Below are 12,095 nucleotides of genomic sequence, written 5' to 3'. Positions count from 1 at the left end.
AGCCCCTGACGGGAGTTCGGTAAAGCAGGTGCAGACTGCCCCCCCATACCCGCACCGCTGTATCCGCCCACAACTCGATTGACAGGCCAGCCATTGTTACAGTAAGCGCCTAATCTTAAGATACCTACAGTGCCCTAATGTTAGTTTCCTTTTTCCCTGTTTTTAAATACGATTTTTTAACCCAATTTTGAATAATTTTTAGTCCCTCAGGTTAAAAAAAAAAAAAAAAAAGTATATCCTGTAGGACTTTAAAGATATGAACTAATTTTACAGTTTATATTTTTTAATTTTAGACATGCCTTTTAATAAACAACTATTTTAATTTTTCCTGTTGTAAAATCTGTTTTCTGAGAGAGGTGTATGATTAGGGGGCGTATTTTACAAAGAGAATAAAACCTGCTTTTAGCCCCATTTCGAGTTTCACGTCACACGCGTTCTCGTCCAGTTGGGGTTTGTGACAAACTTGATGACTGCCGTCACCCTGAGGAGGTCCGATTACACGGCTCCACTAAGAATTCTCAGCCCAGTTTTAAATTTCCAAAGCTCGTCCCACAAAGATTGCAAATTGCTGTGCTGCCCGACCACACCGGTGCCTGCAAAACCAAGTAGGGCAAGTTCATCACCCCCACCCACCCGTGTTGAGACCCCTCTCTCGTGGAGTGTGTGGTCCTCATGTGCCCATGCAAAGCCTTTTATGGATACGGCAGGTGCAGCCTCTACCCGTTTTCTTTTCGTGGTACGTAAACAGACAGACGAGTGTCTCTTCAGTTCATTAGGCCCGTTGCTGTGCCTGTCCCTTTTTGTGTGTTGCGGTCTATCGTGTGCATTTCACTCCCGACTGAGCGCTCATCGGCTCTAAACTCGCACACACCAACACGTCGCTGGGGATGTCAAACTACACGACTGGACAACTGGCCCGAACTCGCTGAGAGTATAGAAGTGAAGTCTGGGGCTGGAAAACGTCACACATAGGGTGACAGGCCTGAATCTTCTAGGCACACTCCAATGACCTGCTCACTGGCTGGGCACACGTGGAGATGGCAGTTGAAAACGCAGGATATATTTCATGTATACAAGAACAATCAAAAGGCACCACTACATGACGACTGACCAATTTGTTTTTCTTTTTGATTAGAGTTGCTGGAACTGTGGACGCAAGGCCAGCGAGACGTGCAGCGGCTGCAACGCCGCCCGCTACTGTGGCTCTTTTTGCCAACATAAAGACTGGGAACGGCACCACCTGATCTGCAGCCCCGGGCTCCAGGCACAGCCAAAGCCACCACCCGCGGCGACGGCCAGAGCCACAGGCAGGTTCCCCGACAGAGGCGCCATCGCTAGCCCCTCGCTGGAGAAAGCAGCCGCCTCGCGGTCATCGACGCCTTCTTCCATCTCGGCCGGCGAGGTGAACGGACATTAAGGCCGGTGGAGACGCCCTGCCCTGCTCTGCTCCCGTCTTCTCTTTATCTTTTGTCTTTCGATTCATTCCTGAGTGTGCAGCTCTGTGGGTGGACTGGTGCTGTGTGGGCCCGGACTGGTGGCTGCCTTAACAGCCTGAGCTGATCACCTTCTTTTGTTTTGTTTTTTTTTGGCTTGTGTTTTTGTTGCTTCTTTGTAATTGTTGCAATCTCAGGAGGGTCGTGTAAATGCTAAATTAAAAACGGAGCATTTCTGTCTGTCTTATTGAATTCTTTGTATGACTGCAAGCTTCAATTGAAACTCACACAGCAAGGAGCCATGCTGGTCACTATGGGGTGGGACGCGACTGATGCGGAGGGGAACTCCGTAAGTTTGATGGCCTTCGGCCTCGCTTGATGGTGCCCACACCATTGTGTCTCGCCACTGGCACAGATGGCCAATCCCAGCCTGACACTGGGTGTTACAGGCGGGTACTCCACTAGAAGGTGGTTTTCTTTTCTGCACTTTACGGTGGTGGCCAAGAAAAATAAAGTGAATCCTGCAGAAAGGAGAGACAACATCTTTACTGTTGCAGCTTCTTGAACTGTTTAAACAGTGGAATCATCGGCATGGGCCGAATGACGGACATTTTGATGTGAAGGCCACCCCACCGTTCAAGAGTCGTGTCTTCAATTCAAGAAGGCAGCCTCTCTCTTACCGGAGGACCTCCGTCATTTTAGTCCTGTCCGAGTCGCTCGCATCGCCAACTTTTCACAGACTGCATGTTCACGTCTCATAAATTACAGAGACATTTTTTTTAACAGAAGGCAAGTCCTTAAAAATTAATAAATAAATAAATAAACAAGCCCTGGATCAACTAGTCAGGTGTTTAAATAGAATTGAGGAAAATTCATCTGAGTGATTTGAATGGGACTAAAGTCACAGAGGTCCTCCAGTAATCATTACGTCAGCCAGTGCCATTTGGGGAATTGAAGAACTGTCTGTGTCCGTAGTAAGGGAGGGTGGGCAGCGTTATATCCCCTCAGAAGTTCGGTGGCCCCCTGCCATCCACTTTTATAAAAAGTACCGGGGTTCTGGGCTGCACCAACTGGACGTGTTGTTTTTTTAAATAAAGACTGGTAGTGTGGTCTGAACTGACGGTTAGCCCTCCATTAACTAAAGAGAACTGGGAAGTGCTGATAAAGGGCGACGCACTGCTGGTTTACATCAAAAAAAAAAAAACGAATCCCACCTGAACGGGGTTGTAGTTTTAGCACCAGGAGCTCAGGAGACGCAGAGGGAGATGAAGCTCTTGAGTATCGTCAACTCAAAGTATAGTTTTAGTAATAGAGAGGCATGGTGGTGCAGTGGTTAGCACTTGTGCCTCACAGCGCAGGTCATACTCTTAGCTACAATAATCGGTCCGGCGTTGTTGGCAGGCACCTCCAAAATACTTAAAAGTCCACTCCATCCTTCTCATCCACTCAAATCTAATTCATTTTACCCTTCCTCCATTTCACCAAACTCAAAGTGAAGCAGGGTTGGCATGGTCCTGGGTTTAAATCCTGCTTGTTTGGGGGGGGGGGGGGGGTCCACACCGTCTCTCGCCCACAAAGCGGTGATTTCACTTGGTGGAAATTGGGAGGGTATGGTCTGCCCTTCTGTACCCTGTCTCTGGTTGTTTTGTTACCTGATGCTGCCACCCTGAATTTGGACCAATGGGGTTGAACAGTACTGTGCAATAAATAATGACAAGAAGAAGTGGTGGTGCTTGGGGCATGGCAGCCTTCAGGACAAAGATGCCATCAAAATGGAGACAGGTGGCAGGTCTGCCCTTGCCATAAGGTAAGCTGACCTTCTGTAGATGCCATTTATTGATGTGGCTGACACCTTTATGATACAGTGGGTGACATTTCTTTTTGGTTTCCCAATGGGAGCACAGGCAGGTCAAGTGACTCCCCCGTCTAAAGCCTTTGCCCACTATGCCCCACTGCCTGTCCGATTTGTACACACCATGTCAAACCTTACTGAATTCAATTCAGGACCGCCGGGTCCGGGCCTATCCTGGCAGCACTGGTGCAGGGCAGGACCCAACTCCAGATGGGGGTGGTCCGTCTACTGCCAAGCCCCACACTTCGTATTCATAGGTGCCTGGACAGTGAAAAATGACCAGTGGTGTGGTGGCTTGATGGCACCAGGACAGCTTGTGGCAGCACGCATCCTGACAATGACCATCCTTTCTTATTGTGTCTCCAAGGGTGGAAAGCCCCCTAACCCCCCCACACCCCCCCCTACCTACCTTTTAAAACTTTGTGAACAAGCCTGAAATGACAAAAGTTGCCTTCAAGAACTTCTAAAGTTGCAGGCACAGAGTGGAGCCGTGACCGATTTCAACAGGCCTCACCATATCACGAGGTACACAGCAGGGGCACATTTAAAAACCACTTTACTTCGTCGATTGCACCTGAAATGACAAAGCAATGCGCTTGACGTCGTTCCCATTGGTCCTTCTTTTACGGAATGTTGAGGCGATTTCCTTCCATCACATAAAGGCAGCCGAATTCCTGAGCTCTTTCTTGACCACATCCAGTAGTCGGTTAAAAAAGAAAATAAGCTGCCAGAGACGTCCCGTCAGTCTACAGCCTGAATGAAGATGGGCACTGCCAGCATAGTCACGTCCTGGTTAGTCTGCAGCTCCGCCAGATCTTCAGTGCTTGGCATGGCTCCCGAGAGCTCCTGCGCTGGAATGTGGACCTCCGCCGATTCTTTGTCTCCGTTCTCCCCGAGCGACTCTAATATCCGGCCCTCTTTGTCCTTCTCGAGGCCCAGCACCTTGCCGTCGTGAGGAAGGTGTGCTTCCTCGTTGGTCCGCATGCAGTCTACCTCCTTGGACGCCTGAGCGGCCTTTTTCTTAGTTGCACTTTTTTCTGGTCCCGATCTTCCCGCTCCAGACACCAGTGGGCACTTGTGGTCCCGGAAATATTTCTGTCGCGTGAAGCCTTTGTTGCAGGTAACGCAGCGGAATCTGTAGTTGTCGGTGTGTGACCTCTGGTGCTCGAGCATGTGAGCTCTGCGGCTGAATGCTTTTTGGCAATACTGGCACTTGTAAGGCTTAATACCTGGAAGACAAAGGGAGAAGACCACTGACAGAGTGTTTACACAAATATACGTACATACATCAATTAAAAAACAAAAGAAAAGGTCACACTGGCAAACGCTCCAAATCCTGGATTATGCATTGATTGGATTACAAGGAAAAATGACACCTCAGTTCAGGGTCATGGGAGACAGACGCCTGTCCTGGCAGCAGTGTGGGCAAGAAATCGGTGGACTTAAAAAACTCTTAAGATACGAACAGCACTAATAGGAATGCAGGGTGGAGGATTTAACTCTAACTCTGTGGTGGAGACGCCAATTGGGTGATCGATCATCGGTGCTAACGAGCCGTGGATTTAGACTGGCAGTTCAATGGAAAGCGAGTCATCACACGGCCTTCCCAGGACATTCAGAAATACGCAGCCCCCTTCACAACTGTCACACTTTGGTATGTTGCAACCCTGGGACGAGACCTCTGAACCGGGCCTGCATGGCATGAAGCTGCTGCTCTGTGATTGGCTGTTTGGAGAAAGACGCGATTTAGATTGGCAAGCACGTGGTCCCCACAGTTTGTGTATCAGTATATCTACAGTACACTCAGACCCCCCCCCCCCCCCCCCCCCCCTCCCCGGTGGTCCCCACAGTTTGGGTATCTGTGTATCTACATTGCAGTCAGACCCCCCCGGTGGTCCCCACAGTTTGTACTATAGATATACAGATACCCAGTCAGCCCCCCCCCCCCCCCCCGTTTGTGTATCAGTATATCTACAGTACAGTCAGACACAAGTATTCGAGACCCTTTGCTGTGGACTCTTAGTAGTAACTTGATATCAGCACACAGATAAAAAATCTCACAAACGACTCGCCGAATCAGAGCCGCACCTGATTAAGGCTCAAAGTCCCTCGCATGCACGATGAGACACCAATTGAACATGTTGGAAGATCAGTCAATCAGCCCTGGTGAGACCGCCGATCAAGTGTACGAGTACATCTGCACACAGGAGGGGCATCCACTCAATGCGCACCCTGACACGTCCGTCAATGCTAATCAAGCCTTCTAAAATAAACCCTGATAACAAATATGTACAAAAGTTAAGACAGCAGATTAAGGTTATGTTCATATTGTGGCTACGGGAGAGTAAATACGCCAACAGCATACAGTTAAATGAAAATGACGTGATACGTCTGCCATCATAAAACTGAAGCACATCAGTGGACAGAGCTCGTCGTCTGTTGTACACTCAGCTATTTGAAACGTGTTCTTCAAAGCATAAACTTAGTAGAGCACAGTCGTCAAGTAGTCCTCCAGTTAATGATTATGAAACATCCAGTGGTGCGCAAATCCCCGCCATGAGGTTTTTTTTTTTCCTGAGGGTAAAAATTATTCTGCCCAATGAGAGAAGTCCATGACACACCCACAGGATGTTTAAAAAAAGTTTACAGAGTGAAATGCAACCAAACTAACTGGAAATTGAAACAAAGGAACAAAATGTCCGTTTGCTTTGTTCCAAATCGGGGGGACTAGGGGTATGAAAATGACTTAAGTGACATAATCATCAGTCCAATACAGGAGAAGCAGCAAATCACATCTCCAATGCCACTTTCTCTTGTGAGACCCCTGGAGGCAGCTGGAGATCTATATTACTAAACGACAGTTTAATATATGCATGGACGGCGGACACAGGACGCACCGAGGCACATGCGCCAGAACGCCTCAGAGTCAAACCCAGCGGCTTCGCAGAGTCAGTAGGTGGCGCCCAAACAACACAACCTGTACGAGACCGCATAGATGCGCCCAAACAACACAACCTGGAAACTAAACTTGCTCTTATCCACTGTGCCAGCAGTCAGTGTGGCATATTTGAATCACATAACGGTAATTCAGTATTAAAAGTAAGAGTTGTACCTAACGACACAGCCACAGAGAAACAAAAACGAGACCGCATGGATAAAAACAATAAACGGAGGCTCCTACAACGCGCCTCTGAAACAGCAGAAGCAAAGGAGTCACGGCTCCAAAAACAAAGAGCTCAACAATTAGAAATCCAAAACCGAGCCCATATGGATAAAAACAATGAACGAAGGCGCCTATTAATATATGCACGGACGGCGGACGCAGGACGCACCGAGGCACATGCGCCAGAGCGCCCAGAGTCAAACCCAGCGGCTTCCAAGACTCTGATTAAACTATTTTGGATTTACCATTTTATGAATGTTTTGTTTCCAATTTACTTCATTTAAACCTTTCCACTCCGATATTGTTTGTATTTATAAGTGCAACAACTCAAAGACATTTTGGACTTAAATGATGTAACAATTAAAATTCAATTTTTGTTTTAATAAATTGATTAATTTTAGTACAAATATATTATAAATATAAAATAAACTTTACCAGGACGCTCCCACCCTCCACCATTTGTCATTCCTCCAAATATCGGAGGGAATAGAAACTGATTGCCATTCTTGCATTTGCAATTCTTTAGAGAATCGGGGGTTTACTGGTAAAATACATCTGGTGGACGTATTGCGTTCTTACCCGAGTGGGAGAGTATATGTGCTTTCAGCTTGTCTGGCCTGTTGAACTCTTTGCTGCAGCCCACATGTGTTCTGAAAAGAAAGAAGCGAGATGGTAAGAACCTAAAACTCACAGAAAGGAGCGATGATAGGCTGGTGGGGGCCATCTTTACCTGAACGGACATTTGTACTTCTTGAAGGGCTCGTGGATCAGCATGTGTCTTTTTACTTTGTCTTTGCGATTGAATGTGGCGTCACACACAGAGCATTTATAAGGCTTTTCTCCTGTAACGTAATTTCAGAATATCAGTGACATTTGTAAAAAGTTCTTTCCACATTTAAGACTTGCTTAGCAAATACAGGGTGAGCCAAAATGAAGTACCACATCTCTCAAGGTGGGTATTGGGGTGGGGGTCCTTTGATAGGTGATCCCTTGTAGTTTTCAGTCGGTCCAGTGCGCACTGTGCTCTCGCTGTCGAGGCGTTCTTCAAAAACAACGAATCCATCGTCAGTACACAACGCACCTCAGCATCCCTCCTAATGGCGACGTCCCAAATTAGAAAACAATTCTTTAGTGGGTGGCTAAATTTAGACGGGTACAACATTGAACAGAAAAGCTCCAGGCCGTCCTCAAATGCCTGAAAACATCCAAGGTGTAAGGGCATCCATTTTGCAGTCTCCTAGACGTTCAGCGCGCTTCAGCCTCGGGCATTTCCAAAACTTCTTTCGTTTTGCATAAGGACCTTAATTACCACCAATACAAAATGATGGCAGGGCAGGAACTCGCTGAGAGAGACTGGCAGAGCCGTAGAGAGTTGTGCGCAAACATTCTGCAGACCGTTCATCGAGATGCCATCGTCATGTGACGTCAGCGATGAAGCACATTTCCATTTGAATGGTTGTGTAAATAAGCAAAACTTTCACTTTTGGGCTGAAACTAACCCTCGTGAACTTCACCAGAGACCCCCCCACAGTGAGCGTGTTACAGTTTGGTGCGCTGTTGTACAGGGTGGGCCATTTATATGGATACATCTTAATAAAATGGGAATGGTTGGTGATATTAACTTCCTGTTTGTGGCACATTAGTATATGTGAGGGGGGAAACTTTTCAAGATGGGTGGTGACAATGGTGGCCATTTTGAAGTCGGCCATTTTGGATCCAACTTTTGCTTTTTCAATAGGAAGAGGGTCATGTGACACATCAAACTTATTGGGAATTTCACAAGAAAAACAATGGTGTGCTTGGTTTTAACGTAACTTAATTCTTTCATGAGTTATTTACAAGTTTCTCTTTGTGTACAGCCATTGACATGTCACTGAGGTTAACACGTGAGGAGCGGATAGAAATTGTGTTGATGTCTGGTGAACGCAGTAACCGGGTCATTGCAGCAGATTTCAATGCAAGACACCCTACGAGACCACCCATCTCCCATGCTACAGTTAGCAAACTGCTTGCTAAGTTTCGTGAAACTGGTTCAGTGTTGGATTTGCCAAAATGTGGACGCATCAAAACTGTCACTAATGAAGAAACATCAGTGGCTGTCCTAGCTTCATTCAGCAAGAGCCCACAGCGTAGCACTCGCCGCATGTCACTGGAGAGTGGCATTAGTCGAACATCCCTTCGGCGGATATTAGCTACTCACAAATGGCACCCTTACAAACTCCAGCTACTGCAGCATCTCAACAAGGATGACCCAGATCGGCGCACTGAATTTGCAGAATGGGCAAAACAAAAATTGGAACAGGACCCTCAGTTTTCGCAGAAGATTTTGTTCAGTGATGAGGCAAACTTTTATGTGAATGGTGAAGTTAACAAACAAAACCACCGCTATTGGTCTGACACTAACCCACATTGGATAGATCCCTCCAAGACTGTTGGAACAAAAAAATTGATGGTATGGTGTGGTATATGGGGTACAAAGATAGTGGGGCCATTCTTCATCAATGGAAACCTCAAGGCCACTGGATATGCGAAATTGCTACATGATGATGTGTTTCCCTCTTTATGCACTGAAGCTGGCACGTTCCCCGAGTTTTTCCAGCAAGATGGTGCACCACCACATTATCGGTGTCAGGTCCGAGCATTCCTAGATGAACAGTTTCCTGGAAAGTGGATTGGTCGTCGTGGGCCAGTTGAATGGCCCCCAAGGTCTCCCGATCTGACCCCCTTAGACTTTTATCTTTGGGGTCATCTGAAGGCAATTGTCTATGCTGTGAAGATACGAGATGTGCAGCACCTGAAACTACGGATACTGGAAGCCTGTGCTAGCATTTCTCCTGCGGTGTTGCTATCAGTGTGTGAAGAGTGGGAGAAGAGGGTTGCATTGACAATCCAACACAATGGGCAGCACATTGGACACGTTTTATAAGTGGTCAGAAACTTGTAAATAACTCATGAAAGAATTAAGTTACGTTAAAACCAAGCACACCATTGTTTTTCTTGTGAAATTCCCAATAAGTTTGATGTGTCACATGACCCTCTTCCTATTGAAAAAACAAAAGTTGGATCCAAAATGGCCGACTTCAAAATGGCCACCATTGTCACCACCCATCTTGAAAAGTTTCCCCCCCCACATATACTAATGTGCCACAAACAGGAAGTTAATATCACCAACCATTCCCATTTTATTAAGGTGTATCCATATAAATGGCCCACCCTGTAGAATTTGGCCCTTACTTTTTTTGAGGTTTGGGGAGCAACGGTCATCGTCACTTCAGAATGTTACATCGAAATGCTAGAGAACTGGAAGCAGTAGATGTGGCGGATGCCTGGTGTCAACAGGATGGAGCGACAGCTCAAACGGCGCAGAGATCCATGCAAGTTTTGTGGGAGATGTTTCCGGGGAAGCTGATCTCCATGCGTGGCGATGTCGGGTGGCCTTCATGTTCGCCTGATCTTGCTCCGTGCGATTTCTTCTCAAGTTGACGCTGAAGCCCTCAAGGACGCTATTGGCCGAACGAGTCATGCAAGTGTTCTGAAATCGTCTCGAAAAGTGTATCGCTAATGATGGCCACCATCTTGAAGACATTTTTCATTCACAGTGAACAAAAATGTATTTTGTTTACCCTTTGTTGTGTCGTAATGAAATTTATTTTATATTGTGGCGTTTTTGTGGAATAAACTGTTTGAAATGTGGTACTTTTTTTTGGCTCACCTTGTATAACTAGTAAACTTTTTTTTTACTTAATTGATCCTTTTAATAAAAGATGAAAAGGAAAAATGTAGTTACGCAACGGTCTGCCAAACATAACCCATTCTTAAAAATGCAACAAACAGCAGCATACTGTACACAGTGCAACACAAAGCCAAAATGGTGAGTGACAAAGCAGAGGTAAGCCCAGGAATTTTAGCGCTGAATAGAACAGTTTTACAAGTTCGCTGACAGCCGAGATCGCAGGACGGGTAAAACACCTTCTCCTCTCACCAGAGTGAATGCGAGTGTGAAGTTTGAGGTAGTGCTCAGTTTTGAAGAACTTCTTGCAGATCTGACACTTAAATTTGCCCCCAATTCCATGTGTTGGAAGGTGTCGACGAAAGTATCTTTCACATGGAAACACCTATAAACAACAACAACAAAAAAAAGAAATCTGTGTTCAACAAAGTCAGTCGCGTGGGCAAACGTGTTTAGACCACCCCCCAATTCAAACAGGCCGCGGTAGGAAGAACCGTTGACGGAGGATCAGTGAACCGATGACCACTTTGCATGAAGTGTAATTTTTCCACTCTTTAGTGTGGAAGTGCGGATCTTTACAATTTCACTTTCTGTTGAAGTCTTCTCAAGCTGCTTTTTGTACAGTGGCTTTTCAGTGTAAGCATGATCATGTTTTATATGAAAAAGATAAACAAAATAATCAAGTAGTGGTGAGGCCTAAGCAATTCTCCACTTTCAGTAAAGAGTCCCGTTTCACCCCGTAAGATCCTCTAAAGGCTGCACTGCATAAGGATTGCGATGTTGTATCCACAAAAGACATTTTAAATAAAAGCTGCAGAGTCATCATGACTGGCTGAGTGTATATTAACACAAGATGAGGACAAAGCTCCCCGAGTACGAAGAATTTCTATTGGAAACAAAATAAAAACAGCTTAGCAGAGTGGCCATGTTGGTCTACTAATTTATAAGGTGCATCTTTACATTTTCTACAGAGCTGGTGCCCCTTACAGCGATTACAGCAGCATACTGCAGCCTGCTTGTCACATGCATAAAAAAAATGCAACTCATTAGTATGTGGCCTAAATTTATTTACAATTATATAAAAAAAAAGAAATTCTTTGTGCTTTTGCTGTCAATCAGATGATAAATTAACACGAGAATTACCAGAGCCTACGAGAAAACTCGTAAATCTGGCCCACCTTAAATCTGTTCGCACCTCTCCGTCAGCGTCTTTTGTCCTGTAAATGTGCCGACTAAGACTTTCTTTCAGGTGTATAATTGAAACCACCACACAGAGAGAAGTGTGTGCATTGCAACAGGTACACATGTCATAAATGTAGGAAGGACGGTTCTTGCGTGTGTGTACACGGTTAACATTTGAATCTGATGAATGCATATAGCGCTGAACTGACCTTTCTACTGTTCTTTCCTCTGCATGTCCTGGAGTACAAAAGAAACATCACCATACAGCAACATGTGGGGACTGGCAAGATCGGGGGAAAAAAAACATGCGATCAGTGATTACTACCGCAAGATGTTATGCGAATGAATATGAAAAATACGGATAATGTTGCATCCGCGCCACGATGTTTTCCAAAATGTACTATACAGGTCATAAAATGAGTTATTCCAAATGTCTTTTATCCCTCCAGATCAGAGAATTTCCAGTTCCATTGCCTCAAAACACCATTCACATCTACAGTTATTCCCAGTTTCAGATAAAAAGTATCCGCGTCAGATCCCGGAGTGGGGGGTATGGTAGTATGCATCGTGGTCGTGACTCAGAGACGTGAAAAAAAATGTTAACTTTTACAAGTCCTATAAATGTACAGCGGCTGTTACAGACACGCACCAAATATATGTGTGTACTGTATAATATTAACAATAAGAGGAGCTCACTACTGAAAACGCCAAAATATAGGAGGCAGTGGGGATCGA

At 45.7% G+C, this 12,095-nt stretch overlaps 2 protein-coding genes across 6 annotated transcripts in view; one reads left to right on the top strand and one right to left on the bottom strand.

Annotated features, from left to right (window-relative positions):
* The window catches only part of cbfa2t2 (CBFA2/RUNX1 partner transcriptional co-repressor 2), a 78,880-nt gene extending 77,358 nt beyond the window's left edge, over nucleotides 1–1,522 (top strand). Inside the window, exon 10 of one of the 3 annotated variants that reach the window (XM_051933296.1) lies at nucleotides 1,136–1,522. In XM_051933296.1, coding sequence (XP_051789256.1) covers nucleotides 1,136–1,417 — 282 coding nt within the window. In that variant the 3' untranslated portion in view covers nucleotides 1,418–1,522. The remainder of the gene's footprint in view (nucleotides 1–1,135) is intronic. The other 2 variants (XM_051933295.1, XM_028812398.2) reach the window with 2 other exon arrangements.
* Nucleotides 1,523–3,824: 2,302 nt separating this feature from the next.
* Nucleotides 3,825–12,095, bottom strand: part of znf341 (zinc finger protein 341) — a 43,602-nt gene continuing 35,331 nt past the window's right edge. For all 3 annotated transcript variants that reach the window (XM_028812395.2, XM_028812396.2, XM_028812397.2), the window contains exons 12-15: nucleotides 10,431–10,563; nucleotides 7,179–7,290; nucleotides 7,028–7,098; nucleotides 3,825–4,514 (exon numbers count right to left, since the gene is read on the bottom strand). In XM_028812395.2, coding sequence (XP_028668228.2) covers nucleotides 4,027–4,514; nucleotides 7,028–7,098; nucleotides 7,179–7,290; nucleotides 10,431–10,563 — 804 coding nt within the window. In that variant the 3' untranslated portion in view covers nucleotides 3,825–4,026. The remainder of the gene's footprint in view (nucleotides 4,515–7,027; nucleotides 7,099–7,178; nucleotides 7,291–10,430; nucleotides 10,564–12,095) is intronic.

Source organism: Erpetoichthys calabaricus, chromosome 10 (genome assembly GCF_900747795.2).
Source record: "Erpetoichthys calabaricus chromosome 10, fErpCal1.3, whole genome shotgun sequence".
NCBI classification, from domain to species: domain Eukaryota; kingdom Metazoa; phylum Chordata; class Cladistia; order Polypteriformes; family Polypteridae; genus Erpetoichthys; species Erpetoichthys calabaricus.
The sequence above is the reverse complement of the archived record's forward strand: the minus strand, read 5'-3'. Positions and strand labels throughout refer to the sequence as shown.